This window comes from Myxocyprinus asiaticus, chromosome 38, assembly GCF_019703515.2.
Source record: "Myxocyprinus asiaticus isolate MX2 ecotype Aquarium Trade chromosome 38, UBuf_Myxa_2, whole genome shotgun sequence".
Lineage (NCBI taxonomy): Eukaryota > Metazoa > Chordata > Actinopteri > Cypriniformes > Catostomidae > Myxocyprinus > Myxocyprinus asiaticus.
The window spans coordinates 487,397-505,622 of NC_059381.1; the positions used below are offsets into that span (position 1 = coordinate 487,397).

An 18,226-nucleotide genomic window follows, 5' to 3' on the forward strand; every position below is an offset into this window, starting at 1 on the left:
TTATAGCATAATACCACTTAAACCTGCTCTCACACACACACACACACACACACACTCTGAAAATAAATTTTTACTATATAAAGTTTGAAATGTCAAAATGTTACTCTGATTCTTCTGTTTTATACTCTAATTGAATTTTCAGAATTTTGCAGTTCATTTCTGTTTCTTGATGTTCATTTTCTTGACATTATTATGCATTTATTTTCAGTTATTAAATGTTTATGTTTGAAATAAATTATTGGTAGAAAAATGTTTATTCTGTGTCTTTGTAACACCATGGTCAGGTTTGATTGCAGCATAATGACATTAACTGTAAAAACTGACACTTCAAATCAATTTTAAAATGCTAAACTTTGACAAATAATAGTTTGATAATGTCTAAATATATATCCAAATGCATATCTTGTGATGAAATATAAAATTAGGTTACAACAAGCGATCAGACTACACAGTATGTGTCTACAGTCATCTACTGACTGTTACTGGCATGACATGATGTTCAACTCATGTTATTTATATTTTATTCACCAGATGGCAGCAATCTGCCTCCAATTCATGTCACATTCTCATATTTTCTTCATGTTTCAACTTATAGAAGTGAAGGTTATGAATTTTGACATTTTGTTTTTCAAAAATGTGTTTATTTGTATATTCAAATTAATGGTAACATTTAGAAATGTACAAGTAAATAAGATCAAAATAGTTTAAAATCCCAAAAGAAATGCATAATTGTACTGTTCTTCAGGGAAGAGATGGTATCATTATCATCATAAAAAAAAGAAAATAAAAAAGGGTTACACATCTGACCCTTCCAGTAAAAAATGATCACGAACAGTGTTGGGTAACGTTACTTTTAAAAGTAACTTGCTCGAATATTGCGTTACTCCTTAAATTAACTTAGTTAATTAAAAAGTAATTTTTTATGGAAAGTAAAGCGTTACGTTACTTTTGTGTTACTTTTTTTCTCACAGCCACTTTCTCTTCTGCTCTGCTATGCATTCCATACTAATAAGCCATGTACTGCATACAAGAGACATTACAGGTCATGCTAGCTGCTGTACAACACTGCAGGCTTGTTTTGAGTTGATCCACGGTGCGTACAGACGCCACTGGTTGATCATACAACGCATACAACTGCAAACGCACATGCTGATACAACTTGCATAGAATCGTTTTTAATGCTACCAAAATGTCATAAAAACGGTTTGTTTCATGAATCACTGAAACTACTTGTTTATTATAAAACTAAAATGTAGAGTCTTTTTAGAAGATATTTTCTCTGCTTTCACAGTCGATGTAGAATGTTGCTCGGAGCCACTGATCCAGAGTCAGCTTTTCTCATCCCATTCTCCCAGTTACGGGGGAGCTGCTAAATAATCTCTGGCCTCACACTCTATAGAACTACAATGCCATCATGCACTACGTCTCCTCCCCGAAGTTTGCACACTTTTAATCCTAATTTCTCACAATACAGGGACAGTAGAGGTGTACAAAAGCAACGCTCTAACTCAGATATTATGGTCCAAAATAAAAAAATATTGCGTTACTTTACTCGTTACTTGAAAAAGTAATCTGATTACGTAACGCGTAAGTTACTTTTATCACATTACCTCCAACACTGTCCGCGAATACCAAAGGAAGGTGCCATTTTTTAATACCATAGGAGGGTTAAATATTAAATAGTGAATTTAAGACTTTAAAGACCCATGGATTCCCTGTTTAAAGATGTTGAGACTAGATTATTTTTACAATATAAAATACTCCTTAAGAAAATTATTGTACACTCTCATTAATACGTTTCTCTCTATAAACACACACATTACTGTCCTTCATCATTTTCATCACTGCCAGGGTCCCCAGGCTCCTGAGGGTCCGGGGTCACAGCGGGGGTCATCAGGGGGAAATGTGATTGGTTCAGCTTCACTCTGGTAATGATGTAAGCGCTTAAGCAGGAAGTTGACGATCTCTGGGTGCTGATGGGAAATCTCCACACGCTCCTCGGGATCCTGCTCGATGTTAAACAGCATCACCTGCTTCAGCGGCTCAGAGAGCGTCGATGACGTCACTGGACCACCAGAAGGGGGCGCAAACCACAGAGGACAACCTGAAGGAAACACATGTTCATCACTTCAGTGTCAAATAAAAGACAATCAAATTCAGCCTGAAAGAGGAAAATTCACTCATTGTAATTTTTAGGTTTTAATAGTTATTTGTACTGTGTTTCATTGGCATTTATTTATTGATTTTTCAGGGACAGTAGACCTTAATTTATTCATTAATCATATTGATGTAAGATGTTACCTGGATAACCGGTGAGAAGTTTCCAGTTCTTGTAACGAATGGCAGCGTGAACGGAGATGTTAAACTCTGAGCGAGACCCGAGAGAAATCCACCGAGATGCTGATGAGCGAAAAGACTCTTGCAGAAATGCACCTGAGAGATTATCACCTGGACCTGAACACCAGACACAAACACACAGATTATTTCTGTTTTGAGAACTCAGACTCGAGACTTTGACTTAAACCATGTTTGTCTGTCACTCACATGGTGCGATGTCGTCATACAGTGGGTCAATGTTATGCAGCAGTTCAACTCGCGGAGACGCTTTACCACGACTGAAACACACATCAACAACACTCTCAGACAAACAGACACTTTTTCTGATATGCCATAAAAAAAATAAAAAAAATAGATTTTTTTTTTGGGGGGGGGGGGGTTTCCCCTTTTTCTCCCAATTTGGAATGCCCAATTCCCAGTGCGCTCTAAGTCCTCGTGGTCGCATAGTGATTCGCTTCAATCCGGGTGGCGGAGGACGAATCCCAGTTGCCTCCGCGTCTGAGACAGTCAACCCGCGCATCTTATCACGTGGCTTGTTGAGCGCGTTGCCACGGAGACATACCACGCTCAATTCACCATGCACCCCACCGAGAACGAACCACATTATAGCGACCACGAGGAGGTTACCCCATGTGACTCTACCCTCCCTAGCAACCGGGCCAATTTGGTTGCTTAGGAGACCTGGCTGGAGTCACTCAGCACGCCCTGGGATTCGAACTAGCGAACTCCAGGGGTGGTAGCCAGCGTATTTTACCACTGAGCTACCCAGACCCCCCCAAAAAAAAAGATTTTTAAAAACTTGATTTTTAGCGATTCTTTGATTTATTATAGTAAATTAGATCATTGCATTGTTTAAGGGATATTGTACAGTCAGCTGGTTGTTATCGCAAAATAAACCCCAAAAGGGTGATCAAGACCCGTCTGTTCATTATCCCGCTTATTACACGGCAATGACCCAAATAAATGAATAAATGCACACTAAATATATTTTGTGTGGAAATTATGTAATTAGCTTACTAGTAGAGATCACAGAGTGATTCTTATGGGTCAGTGGTGCCATCTTGATCGTGAGAACTTTTTTCGAGGCTTGGTCCATGTTAGCAGATGCTTCTTGTGAATAGCAAACTCAAAATGTTTGAGTGCTTTTTATAAGTCATATATAAGTAGCTCTAACCCACACCTCCAATCTCGTTTCATTAATTGAATGCCAGGTTTGCCAACTCCAGACTCTAATTAGCTTTTGTTGAAGTCATTAGCCTAGGGGTTCACATACTTTTTCTTGCCACTATAATTATATGATTTCAACGCAAATCAATATTTTATGTCTAAATATTTATTTGGTTAGTAGGCGTGTAATAAGCGGGATAATGTACAGTCAGCTGGTTGTGATAAGAACCGACTAACTGCACATTATTCCTTAACTCATCTTGAGACCCCTACTGGTCTAAACAACACTGATCATCAAGTCCAGGTTTACATGAGAGAACTAGAGACTTCTCTGGGTAAAACAGGCACATCTTTATTGACAGACAAACGGGAACCTGTGCTCGTAGAACTCCAGAGATATCTGTCACGGTCATTCATTATAGTTCTACACTGGCCCCACCCCCTTTCATGTTTGTTTTTTAAATATTTTGGCTAATTTCATGATGCTTTCAGCTACCAATAAGAGTGTCGTTCTCTCAGCTCCATTTAACACATTTTACAATGTTTTAATCCCTTCCCTCAAAATCAGTGCAGAAAATGCAACAACAAAAAAATCTGCATTCATAACAGATACACAGATAAACATGATTCACATGACGTCAGTCTCACCTGATCGCATCCCAGACATTAAACCCGTCCAGAGGTTTGGTGCCGTTAGTCGACGCACCAGCAAGACCAGCAATTGTCGGGAGCCAATCAGAGATGTGGATAAGTTCTCGAGTGACAGTTCCTGGCTGCTCTATCAATGGTCCAGTCACAAAGGCCACGCCCCTGACCCCGCCCTCCCATAGCGACCACTTCCTGCCACGTAGAGGCCAGTTACTTCCTCCTGCCAGATTCTGACCACCATTATCTGATCAACAGAGAGATGACAGCGCCACCTTATGGAATGAACACGATACTGACAGCAGGAGGATGATTGTTAAAGGAACAGTTCACACAGAAATCATCATTTACTCACCCTCATGTTGTTCCAAACATACATGACTTACTTTCTTCAGTGGAGCACAAAATTATATCAGAACTTTTTCCAAGTTCTCACAGCTCTTTTTAAAACAATGAAAGGAGCATTTGTGTGCTGCCGCCCACAATTTTTCACACTCAAATTAAAAAGCTCACCATTCACACATACTGTGGACTAATTGCCAAAAATAAGTTTTTCAGAAACCCCCCCAAATTTATATATACAGTATATACACATTAAAAATAATGCAAAATAATATTATAAATATTGAATATAATATTTAATAACATATGTTTACAGTCTTATGATAAATAAATATATATATAATCTTTTTTTGTTATTGTTGTCCTAACTTTATAAGCATGTAATTCCGGTTCTGTTCACTCCGCCTCCCTCCAAAAAGTTATATTTTATTCCACTAGATGGCACTAAAATTATATTGTTTTTTCTCTAACACCTTCCATCACAATATACAGTTCTGAAATGTAGGTGGCGCTCTAACGCATTTTATCCCTCACAGATGTGCTCGTCCATTGACATTCAGTCTAATTTTCAGTTCAAGCACCACCCTCATTATTTCATTGAATATCTCGGCCTCTGTGTGGACTACAAGCTCAATCTAGGTGTCATTAGAAAGCTGAGATCCTCCCCTTTGCGATGTTATATAAAACAATATTTTATCATCAATACTGAAAACATATTTTTCTAATGACTTGTTTTGTATGCTTTTCCTGCTGGATAGCATATTTTTTTCCCTGTACATCTAAGATATAACATTGGATTATTCACACAAGGAAAAGTAAAAATGGCTCATTTTTTAGAGAACTCCCTAAGGTAAAACCAGACAAAGTTTTTGGCTATTTGTGGCTTACAGCAGCAGTTATCGGTGCATAAAAGAGACGTTTGTATTTGATGACTTACAGAAATCATATTTCACCTTGTGATTCTTTTGAAAATATTTCAAACTGTGTTATTAGGGCAACAAAATATACTGTACAGTCACGTTCCTGAGAATGAGAGCTTTCATTTGATATATGACTTGTCTATTTAAGTGCTATCTGAAAGTGCTATTTTTATTCATATGAATAATTCCTCCACATGACCTCTAGGTGGCGCTGATTTGTGATGCGAATGTTTTGAGGCCTTGTTTTGTTATGTAGCATAAATGCAGAAGTTTATCAATCAAAAGTGTAAACTTTTTTGGGACATAGCGCCCCCTTTGGACCCGCCGGCAGGTCCTCTGAGTTGAAGAGGCTGAGGAGGAGGTTGTCCGTACCTGTGGAGAAGATGAAAAGCGTGTTGTTCCACAGTCCTGTGTCCTGCAGAGTCCTACTGATGTTCCCCACCGCTTCATCCATCGCCGACACCATCCCTGCGTACTCCCGCCGCGGTTTGTCTTCGATGAAACTGTAGGGGGCGACGTAGTGCTCCGGGACCTGAATAGGACTATGAACCGCCTGCAGCGCCACATACAGGAAGAGAGGCTGCACAACAACAAAAATATCTCGTTTATTTCCAGTCACACAACATTCACACAGCTCACTCAACTGAAGGATTGTGTGTGTGCAAGATAAGTTTATATTAACACATTAAATATTCATTCTAGTCTATCTCTCTATCTACCCGAAAGTCATTCGACTCATTGCGTCAGTTGAGTTTGACTGAAATTAAACCACAGAACTCATAATCAGATGAATGTAATGAGATATGAATGACTGTAATAAACTGTGTGTTTGCATAAATGAAATGAAGTGTACTTTGTTAGCTTGGTGTTGTTGTATGATGTCAGTGGCTCTCTGTGTGAAGAGTTCTGTGGAGTACTGGCCCGTGTAACGTGTGGCGACATCTTCCCCGTCCCGCAGGTCCAGAGCGCAGCGGGTCCCGTTGAGAGGAGTGATCAAACTACACCTGTGATGATTGTAATAATCCTCTGAACCCGTCAGATAACCTACACATCAAAGTCAACAAGAACCTATTTTATTTTAAGCTCCAAAAAAGTTTTTTTTTTAAATAAATAAATTAAATAAAAAAAAATAATAATAAATAATAATAAATAAATAAAAAACACAGACAGTCAGCATAATTGCCATCCATACAACTCCACTGGTTCAGTGAATGTCTTCTAAAGCAAAACGATCACTTCTGGTGCGAAAAGGATCAATATTTATCATTGCTTCCGGTCAGCAGCAGTACGCGCATTCACGAGAGGGCAGAGTTCACGCGGTCTCTCGTGTGACGTATTCGCGTTGGCATGTTACGGAGGTAATCTCACGTTTTAATTTTGGTTGAGTAAACAAACGGATAATAATACAGATCAGCTGTAAACAGCGCTGCTCTTCTGGGTGTGTCGCACAAGCGTCTGTTCTTGCATGAACATGCCAACGCGATTACGTCACATGCGCGTACTGCTGCTGACCTAAAGCGGAGATTTATAGTTAAAAAGTAAATCATCAAAAGTGATTGTTTTACATTAGAAGACATTAATTTAACCAGTGAAGCTGTGTGGATGATGTTTATGCTGACTGTCTGTTCTTTTTGGAGATTAAAAAGTCGGATCACCATCCACTTGCATTTTAAGGACCTACTGAGCAGAGATATTTTTTCTATTTTTCTTCAAATGTGTTCTGATGAAGAAAGAAAGTCATACACATCTGGGATGACATGAGGGTGAGTAAATGATGAGAGAATTTTCATTTTTGGGTGAACTGTCTCTTTAAGACTAAAACGGATTATTCCATGTCAAATCAACCAAATTTCAGAAACTTCCCAAGTGAAAATGTTTGATTTTGTTACTATGTCTCAATAAAGATAAACATAAATGATGATGAAAGTCAAAATATTAAATGTCATGGATCAATATTTACAAAGTAATTCATTATTTTGTAGAGGGGGGTCAAAATGAAAATTTTCGCCAGTGATTTTGGAGCAAAACTACAGGTCAAAAAAATAACCTTAGAAAGGTGTCAGCATCATGATTTTATTTTTATACAGAGATTGGTAGATCCATTACTAAAATCAGTTGACTTCAGCACCTCTTGTTGCATTATATGCCAATGGTGTGAGTCCAAAAATGGGGGAAAACACGTTTTTGTGTTGTTTTTCCAAAGTTGGAGTGCCTATAACTCCAGAAATACTAAAGATATCTTAATATCCTTTTAGATTCTGGTTCAGAACAAACTTTCCTTTATATATCTTCATTTTTAAGACTCTATATGGTGAAATCCCAGAGATATGGGGCTCTCAATGTGGCTCCATCACTAAATTTTACCCATTTTCAATGGTCGAAAACCAAATTTGGGTCACATGGTATAAACGCTAGTTTTTCTTAGCATGTATCATCTAGAGATGCTTGTGACAAAACAAACATAATAAAATAAAGTTATGCAGACAAGCATCACAGAAGACGATTATGGCCACGATTAAATGAATCAAAATTCCCCAAAATGTGTTGAGTATTTTATTATGTAATAGCAGCATTGATGCCCATTGCGAATTTCTCCATTGAGACCAATAAAGAATCAATCAATCAATCAAAAAGACATTGTCACCTTTCTAGGGTTATTTTCTGAGCAGTAGTTTTGCTCAAAAATCTTTGGCGAAAATTGTCATTTTGACCCCCTTCTACGAAACAATAGATTACTCAGTAAATATTAATCCATGGCATTTAATATTTTGGCATTCAACATTTATGTTTATATTTCACCAGTTAAAAAAAGTGTGTCAAAAATTGCATTTTTTGGGGGGGATTTTCTCCCCTTTTTCTCCCAATTTGGAATGCCCAATTCCCAATGCGCTCTAAGTCCTCGTGGTGGCGTAGTGACTCGCCTCGATCCGCGTGGTCGAGGAGGAATCTCAGTTGCCTCCGTGTCTGAGACCGTCAATCCGCACATCTCATCACGTGGCATGTTAAGCGCGTTACCGTGGAGACGTAGCACGTGTGGAGGCTTCACGCTATTCTCTGCGGCATCCACGCACAACTCGCCACGCGCCCCACCGAGAGCGAGAACCACATTATAGCGACCACGAGGAGGTTACCCCATGTGACTCTACCCTCCCTACCATTTTGAGCCAGGGGCATCTGGTTGAGTTAATGGAATGACTCCGATACAGATCAGCTCATAAACGGCACAATTACACAAGAGCATGGGCATCAGTTTCTTTTAAAAAGTGGTGGGAACATTGGGGGTGTGACGTCAGGAAGCGGCGAAACTCAAATCAAATCAAATCCCTTTATAGTCACTCAACCATATACACAAGTGAAACAGTGGGTGAAAGTCTTGGATGCTCATGAATATTAATTAGGTTATGTGCAGTTAGACTCATACAATCATTTACTGTTTTGATAGTCATTCTCAATGACTAATTCAAGTACTCCAATAAATGTCACATGATGATAACTTGACCCGTACACATTACACTGTCAGCACTGGGATTTTGTTAGTCATATGGACCAGTAAGCTTTAGTCAGAATGACCGTTTTGTCCTCTAACACAAGGAGTTCCGGGTTCTAATTCGCCCCCGAATAAAAGTTTTTAACTGAATAAATGAAAATGGCATCTGAAGTCAAGATGTACATTGTGAGCGGGGACACATCTGTTTAATATTCTACTTTGCAGTTTAACTGGACATGAGTGCGAGCATCTGAATGTATGATGTGCATTAGACACTTAAGTGGTGGGCACAAGTCCCACCCGTCCCACCCGTCAATGATGCCACTGCACAAGAGTGAAACTCCTTCATACTGAACTGATATTATGATTATAAATGTACTGGCATCATCTAATAATACAAGCACCTACCAAAGAAAGATTGAAAGCCTCTGTGTGTGGGCAGACAGTCTCTCCTGTACATGCCCAGGTGCCATTTGCCCACCATGTGTGTGTTATACCCGCCGTCCTGCAGGATCTGTGGCAGAAATCTCTCGTCCAGAGGAACACAATACGGCTGACAGGGCCAGATGATCTGATGCTGCATACCAGTGTGAATCTGACACAACAATAATCACAATTACACACAACACTCAGTGATACATTTACTCTGGCAGTGCCAGGGTCCAGAGGTGGTTAAAAGTGAAGTGTTTGTGTGACCTGGTATCTGCCGGTCATCAGCTGGTTTCTGGATGGAGTGCACAGCGGCTGAACATAATAATTATCCAGTCGAACCCCTGCAGCTGATAAACGGTCCAGATTCGGGGTTTTAATCTCAGATCCGTGAAACCCAACATCATTCCAGCCGAAATCATCCGCTAAAACAAACACGATATTCGGCTGTTTGGCCGCAATATATGCGACAGAAAACAGCAGAAAATATAAAACTACACAAACTTCCCTCACATTCATCTTCAAAGTCAAACTGTGACAGACGCTTACTCCTCCATCAGTCGAACACGGAAGAGTTACTCAACAACACCGGAAATGCAGACACTGAACACAGAGAATAAAACTGAACATATCTGACATTATTTAAAGATTATACCAGAACAACCTAAACAACTCAAACTAAACAACTCCCCGCACGTGACATTCCTGTGGTGTCCAATCACATGTTGCGATTAATATTCATGAGCCAATCCTTCCCTTGTGTACGATTAATATTCATGAGTGCATATGAGCTGTGACGTCAATTTGTAGGCGAACCCGGAAGAGAATTCTCCATGGGGTTTTTATAATGCGGTTTTTCATCTTATGTGTAAAACAAGGTCTGTGGTGAACATTACGATATATGGATGTTTTGTTCTACAACATTAAAGACACACTTTCATACCTCAAACGTGAATTTTGGAGCCGTATTGACTTACTTAAAAAAAAAACAAAAAACAAAAAAAAAAAAACACGGCGGCTTCAAAATTCACATATGAGGTATAAAGTGTGAAATTCATGTTGTAGAACAAAACGTCAAGTAATGTTCACCACAGACCTTATTTTACACATAAGATGAAAAAACCCCATTATAAAAACCCCATGGAGAATGCTCTTCCGGGTTTGTGGACTACAACAGCACTATATTCCGGGTTCAATACATGTAAAAGGGATAGTTCACCCAAGAATGAAAATTCTCTCATTATTTACTTTCCACTTGCCATCCCAGATGTGTATGTCTTTATTTGTTCTGCTGAACACAAACATATGTAACCCTCCTATAGTATTGAAAAATGGCACGTCCCTTTGGTATTTGCGGTCATTTTTGACCGGAAGGTTTAGATGTGTAACCCTTTTTTATGATAATGATAATGATAAAATGTTTTCTTCCCTGAAGTAAGAACAATAAAATTATGCATTTCCTTTGGGATTTTATGCTATTTTGATCTTATTTACTTGTACATTTCTAAATGTTACCATTAATTTGCATATACAAATAAATAAATATTTGAAAAAAAAAAAAATCAAAATTCAGAACCTTCACTTCTATTAGTTGAAACATGAAGAAAATATGAGAATGTGACATGAATTGGAGGCAGATTGCTGCCATCTGGTGAACAAAATATAAATAACATGAGTTGAACATCATGTCATGCCAGTAACAGCCAGTAGATGACTGTAGACACATACTGTGTAGTCTGATGACTTGTAACCTAATTTTATATTTCATCACAAGATATGCATTTGGATATATATTTAGACATTATCAAACTATTATTTGTCAAAGTTCAGCATTTTAAAATTGATTTGAAGTGTCAGTTTTTGCAGTTAATGTCATTATGCTGCAATCAAACCTGACCATGGTGTTACAAAGACACAGAATAAACATTTTTCTACCAATAATTTATTTCAAACATAAACATTTAATAACTCAAAATAAATGCATAATAATGTCAAGAAAATGAACATCAAGAAACAGAAATGAACTGCAAAATTCTGAAAATTCAATTAGAGAATAAAACAGAAGAATTAGAGCAAATATTTTGACATTTCAAACTTTATATAGTAAAACTTAATTTTCAAACATGTGTGTGAGAGTGTGTGAGTGTGTATGTTTTGCACTGAGGATGTTTTAGAGTCTCACCCTGTAATTTCTGTCTATTTTTTCTGCATTATGGCAGATTTATTGATTGTATTTGAAAGATTTAAAAAAAAATGCTGTTTTTTGGTGTTTCCCATTCATTTTCAATGGGCGGTCAATTTTGACCAAGAAAACCAAAGGTATCGCTTTTTTTTAAACGACCACTTAGACTTTAGGAGGGTTAAATCCTTTTTTACTGTAAATTCTCCTCCCTCCCCAATAGGTGGCACGAAAATTGAGAATCCCCGAAAAACCAAAGAAGAATGTGAAAGATTTATAGTAAAAACAGACTTAATTCTGTTTCTCACCCACACCTATCATATCGCTTCTGAAGACATGGATTAAACCACTGGTGTCGTATGGATTACTTTTATGCTGCCTTTATGTGCTTTTTGGAGCTTCAAAGTTCTGGTCACCATTCACTTGCATTGTATGGCCCTACAGAGCTGAAATATTCTTCTAAAAATCTTCATTTGTGTTCTGCAAAAGAAAGAAAGTCATACACATCTGGGATGGCATGAGGGTGAGTAAATGATGAGAATTTTAATTTTTAGGTGTACTAACAACATAACATAAACTATATGTGTGATAACATGATTTTAGTGTGATAAAATCACTTATTAACCGCATATGTGTAAAGTTACAGACAATTGTACAACTTTTTTGCCATGACAACGTAACACCGCAAACCATAATACGACCATAAAAATTACGATTTAAACAATTTTACAGCTCAAATAATACACATTAATGTAGGTGCTATTATAAAATTATATGCTTCACATTTCTGGAGCTTTAAACCCTCCAAAAATTGGCCCCATTGACTTCCATTGTAAGTGTCTCACTGTAACACACATTTGTCCTTTTTAAAAAACAAAAAATCAAAAGGAGAAACGAGTTCAAATACATTTTTGTGGTAATCAGTATTATGCCACAAATGCTGTCGATTGAGATGAACTTGTATTGAACCCGAAATATCAATATAATAAGTCAAGTTTTCAATGTTCGTAATAGAATACCAGTGTGAAACAGCACATATTAGGCATCCTACATTGCTGTCACATGATGTCCTAGAATTACATTAAATTCAGTGAGTGGCTTTCAGTTATCATCCCAAAAACTCCTTTTGCATTTCAAGTAAATTTTGTGCAAAATTGTCTTTGGCAGTCTGATGACATAAAGAAATGAAATAATGAAATGTTAAAATATTAGTGAAATATCACACTGGGTATACTGTTCACAATGCAGAAATATAGTATTGTAGTCGGCTATTCTGAACATACACATACAGATGATTTTATTCAGACAGATTATACAAAACCATCAAAATACACACATGATCATAAACTTTTACATCTGTAAAGCTGAACATGTTTAATCATACAGTGATTAAAGCCGTCAGAGTTTATTCAGAATGAAAATATACAGTTCAAAGATATACAGGAATAATCCGAGGTCATTATAACATTATACAGGAATCACTCGATGTGCAATACTGACATTGTATTTCACTGCAGGTCTTTACTGGTACTGAATTCAGTTGGTAAGAATCATCAGTATGTTTGAACAGATGACAGTAAAATACAGTTTACTGAGCTACACATGACAAGAAATCATTTACACAGATTAAGACATTAAGACATGATGCTCAGCAGCAAATATTCACAATTATTTCTAACACAATCTTTACATTTGCATTTTAAGACATTCATATTTGTTTAGTGATTTTCAGGTGTGACTGATAAACGTTGGTTAAGGATCCTAATGAATTTCAAACATGAAAGATCATCTAGTAATCATGTTCCAGTGTGGGCTCAGACTCTTTTGCTCTTCTTCTGCAGTCTGGTTCTGGCGGGTTCTGTGAGGACTAGCGGTTCTTGTGTGACTGTGGCAGGATATTTCTGACCCAGCAGCTCCACCTCCACTCTCTGACCCACAGTAACAAGATCCACAGGCAGGTAACCCAACGCCAGACTCTGCTGTGTGCTGTAGCTGTATGCTCCAGACGTCGTGTTTCCAACCACCTGATGGACAAACATTTGAGTTTAGATCTCACAGCTCCAAGACTTCAGTACGTGACGTAAAAATCCCCCTCAGAATCACCTCAGGTTTTGTGACAATAACACATGTTCTCTCTGCTTTATGAAACTTCAGTTATCAGATGGGGCACAGATAATTCAGATCATCAAAGATAAACAGTGAAATCACTCAGATTCAACGTTCGACTTGTTATTTAGTATCTGCAGATTTTGTTTTAGTATTTGTCTTGTGTACTTGTTGCTGCCACAGAGACACAGTGATTACAGTTTTCAAGAAAATTAACCCTTTGAGCTTAATAATTGTCAAAATATTATTAACTACAATCTTCATGTTTCTGTACAAACATCTGAATGAATTTTTCCATGTCAGACTATTATTGTGCTATCATGTGTTTGTGTGGACACTTCCTGAAGCAGACTTAATACTGATATACCTGACCCTTAACCCCACAAGTGTTGACACACACACACACACACAGAGTGGAACAGAGAGAGAGCGCCCCCGTCTGTACAGCAGATGAAGTGTGTCACTGTAATGATCATCACACATTCATTTAGAGCACAAAAAACACAACACCAGAGGTGTTCAAACTAAGGTCCACAGAAAATATACAGAGGCAAGAAAAAGTATGTGAACCCTTTGGAATGACCTGTATTTATGTATTAGTCTAAAAAATCTGGTTTTGAATATTTAAGTTACAATAATGAACAAACACAATCTGTTTTAACTAATAACACACATTATTGTATTGTTCTTGCACATATTGAATACTTCATTCAAACATTCACAGTGTAGGTTCGAAAAAGTAAGTGAACCCCATAAGCTAATGAGCTCAGCAAAACCTAATTAGAGTCTGGAGTTGGCAAACCTGGCATTCAATTAATGAAATGAGATTGGAGGTGTGGGTTAGAGATACTTTGACTTATAAAAAGCACTCAAACATTTTGAGTTTGTTATTCACAAGCATCTGCTGATGTGGACCATGCCTTGAGAAAAAAAAAAAAAAAAAAAGAGTTCTCAAAAGGCCTACGATCAAGAATAGTTACCTTGCATAAAGCTGGAAATGGTTACAAAGTTATCTTGAAGAGTTTAGATATTCATCTGTTGGGGTCTGCGAGTTCGAATCCAGGGCGTGCTGAGGGACTCCAGCCAGGTCTCCTAATCAACCAAATTGGCCCGGTTGCTAGGGAGGGTAGAGTCACATGGGGTAACCTCTTCGTGGTCGTGATTAGTGGTTCTTGCTCTCAATGGGGCGTGTGGTGAGTTGTGCGTGTATCGTGGAGAGTAGCATGAGCCTCCACGTGTTGTGAGTTTCCGCGGTGTCATGCACAACGAGTCACGTGATAAGATGCACGGATTGACGGTCTCAGAAGCGGAGGCAACTGAGACTTGTACTCTGCCACCCAGATTGAGGCGAGTAACCGTGCCACCACGAGGACCTACCAAGTAGTGGGAATTGAGCATTCCAAAATGAGAGAAAAGTGGATAAAAATAAATAAATAAAAAAAGATATTCATCTGTCCACAGTTAAACAAACTGTCTATAAATGGAGATGATTTAATACTGTGGGTACTCTCTCCAGAAGTGGCCGTCCAGCCAAGATGACTCAAAGGGCACACAGCAGAATGATCAGTGAGGTAATAAAAAAACCCTAGAGTGACAGATAAAGACTTGAAGGAATCACTGGAACTGGTTAACATCTCTGTTCATGAGTCTACTATACAGAAAACATTAAACAGATATTGTGTCCATGGCAGGACATCACAAAGGAAGCCGCTGCTTTCCAACAGAAACATTTCTGCACGCCTGAAGTTTGTCAAAGACCACCTTAATACTCCACAACCCTACTGGGAAAATGTTTTGTGGACTGATGGAACTAAGCTTGAATTATTTGGGAAGAACAAGCAGCACTACGTATGGTGTAAAAAGGGCTCCACATACCAACATGAAAACATCATCCCAACGGTGAAGTACAGTGGAGGGAGCATCATGATTTGGGGCTGCTTTGCTGCTTTGGGGACTGGACCGCTTTCCATCATCGATGGAAAAAAGAATTCCCAAGTTTATCAAGATATCCTACAGGATAATATCATGGTGTCTGTGCACCAGCTGAAGCTCAGTAGAAGTTGAGTGATGCAGCAGGACAATGACCCTAAACATCAAAGTAAACCCACTACAGAATGGCTTAAAAAAAGAAAATCCACCTTTTGGAGAGTCCCAGTCAGAGCCCAGATCTTAACCCAATAGAGATGCTGTGGAATGACCTCAAGAGAGACGTTCACACCAGACATCCTAAGAATATGTCTGAGCTGAAGCAGTTCTGTAATGGTCCAAAATTCCTTCTGAACGTTGTGCAGGTTTAATCCGCAGATACCGGAAACACTTGGTTGAGGTTATTGCTGCCAAAGGAGGATCGACCAATTATTAAATCCAAAGGGTTCACATACTTTTTCTTGCCACCGTAGATAATGTTTTTTTTGTTGTTTTTTTTAAGTTCATTTGACATTACTACTTTTTCATTCTGCTTTCTAAAGACTAATAATCATATGATTAATCATGATTATTTAATTTGATTGACAGGCATAGTTTTATCTCTTCACTGTCACCTTTAGTATTGTATGATATTATTTCCTGTAGAGCTTCTTTGGAACAAAACTAGTGTGAAAAGCACTAAACACATGAATTTGAATCGAGTTGAAGATGATTTTCTTCAGGTTTATTTTACATCCAACATTTCTCTAATAGTGGGTAGAAAAAAGATGCACAGTTAACAAAAAGGAAACATTGTTTTAGATATTTTAATAATGTTTTTGGCTTTTGTACATTGACAATAAAAACATGTCTTTATAAATACAGATATAGCTATAGCTACATTTATATCTTAGGAAGAGGGTCGCTCGCAAAGGGATCATCATATTTGGGGGTCCTTGGCATCACAAATTCAGTTTGAAAACCCCTGTCTGTACCACAATCTTATTTAAACAGTGAAACTGTTTTCAGTGTTGCTTTGTGCTCATTTAATCTCACCACTTCAGAATGGCATACTAATACTCGTACAACTGTCATATCTATCAATGGCAGAAATAGTGATAGTATTATGTAAGGATGCCATTCTGAACGTGGCCTAACAGAGTAGTTGATCAGTTGCAGGCACGTGCCGTGGGTATTGAGACTGGGCAAGCATCAACGATTTTTAATACACATTATTAAACGCTGTGCCCAAAACACATTATACGGGTGAGTGTAATGTCGCGGAAATGTTATTGATGTAAATTGTTGCCTCAGAACTCACCAGTCAACGGAAACAATTATGTCACAGTGCAAACTTCATGACCAAACTGTTTTAAACTCAGGACAGTAATATTGCTCATATCACACAAATTAAAGATTGTCATATATTGAGCTGAGCACGTTTATGTCCATTAAATCATACAATGAACCATAGTGTCAGAAGAGCTTGTTTTGACATACAACAAAAAGAAGAAGAAAAGATTGGCAGTTACTAGTTTCAACATCATAGTCCTCACACATTACACATCCCACAGTTTAGAAACACTGCAATAGAGTGCAACAGTCTGGTTCCAGAAGTAAGAATTGATTTTCAACATTAACTTATAAACCGTTTAAAGACAGACCTACAATGAGCTACGAGGTTGTTCATCGATGTTATATGCTTCCGTTGAAGCCATCTGTCTGAGCTATCTTGATAAAAATCATGTTTTTTTTGTAATTAACATTTTTTATTGATTCAAAACGAAAGCACAAGAGAGAAAAACACAACACCGAATCAATATTTAACTTTTAACACTCATTAACATCCCTCCCCAAACACCAACCCCACCCTACCCCAAAGAACACCCCTGTGGTCACATAAAATAATACACACTGTCTACCGATTTTAATTTTTACATCTAGTTGGATCAGGGAAATTGGATGGTAACTCTTACACTCGCTTGGATATTTGTCCTTTTTAAGAATCAGACTGATCCGGGCTTGTGTCATGGTTGGAGGAAGCTTTCCATTCTTTAATGATTCCGTATAAACTTCTAACAAAAGTGGAGCCAGTTCTGTAGCATAAGATCTAAAAAATTCTGCGGCAAAACCATCTGGCCCCGGAGCCTTGCCAGTAGGTAGGGACTTAATTACCTCGTCAAGCTCCTCCAAGTTTATCTCAGAATCAAGAGAGTTTTTTTGCTCAGTTGTCAATTTAGGGAGTTCTAATGGTTCCACAAAGTTCCTAATATCTTCATCTGTAGATGAAGACGTGGAACTATAAAGATCAATATAGAATTCTTTAAAGGCATTATTAATATCAATGGCTGAAGTAAATATTTCACCACCAGCAGATTTCACTGAGGGAATGATAGAAAAAGACTCTCTCTGTTTTATATATCTAGCTAAAAGCTTCCCTGCTTTGACCCCCGACTCAAAGTATGACTGTCTTGCCCTGAATAACCAAAACTCCACTTTCCGTGACAAAATAGTATTATATCTGTATTTCAATCGGGTCAGTTCTCTGAGGCCATCAGCTGACATACAGCGCTTCAGCTCTGCCTCTGCACTTTTATTATTTCCTTCCAACTCCACGAGTTCTCGTGCTTTGGATTTTTTGGTGAATGAGGCATACTGTATAATCCGACCCCTGAGAACCACCTTAAGTGCCTCCCAAGCCACGCCCAC

General features: G+C 38.1%; 3 protein-coding genes across 4 annotated transcripts in view; 2 read left to right on the forward strand and 1 right to left on the reverse strand.

Moving 5' to 3' along the window:
- Positions 1 to 10,000, reverse strand: part of LOC127428974 (arylsulfatase B-like) — a 16,553-nt gene extending 6,553 nt beyond the window's left edge. Inside the window, exons 1-8 of one of the 2 annotated variants that reach the window (XM_051677673.1) lie at positions 9,595 to 10,000; positions 9,307 to 9,493; positions 6,265 to 6,455; positions 5,784 to 5,991; positions 4,153 to 4,396; positions 2,545 to 2,615; positions 2,302 to 2,454; positions 620 to 2,104 (exon numbers count right to left, since the gene is read on the reverse strand). In XM_051677673.1, coding sequence (XP_051533633.1) covers positions 1,842 to 2,104; positions 2,302 to 2,454; positions 2,545 to 2,615; positions 4,153 to 4,396; positions 5,784 to 5,991; positions 6,265 to 6,455; positions 9,307 to 9,493; positions 9,595 to 9,846 — 1,569 coding nt within the window. In that variant the 5' untranslated portion in view covers positions 9,847 to 10,000 and the 3' untranslated portion in view covers positions 620 to 1,841. Of the gene's footprint in view, positions 1 to 619; positions 2,105 to 2,301; positions 2,455 to 2,544; positions 2,616 to 4,152; positions 4,397 to 5,783; positions 5,992 to 6,264; positions 6,456 to 9,306; positions 9,494 to 9,594 lie in introns of those variants that run through there. The other variant, XM_051677674.1, reaches the window with a different exon arrangement.
- LOC127428970 (dimethylglycine dehydrogenase, mitochondrial-like) overlaps positions 1 to 18,226 on the forward strand; it is a 73,341-nt gene that overhangs the window by 39,393 nt on the left and 15,722 nt on the right. The window lies entirely within an intron of this gene.
- lhfpl2a (LHFPL tetraspan subfamily member 2a) overlaps positions 1 to 18,226 on the forward strand; it is a 145,901-nt gene that overhangs the window by 31,267 nt on the left and 96,408 nt on the right. The window lies entirely within an intron of this gene.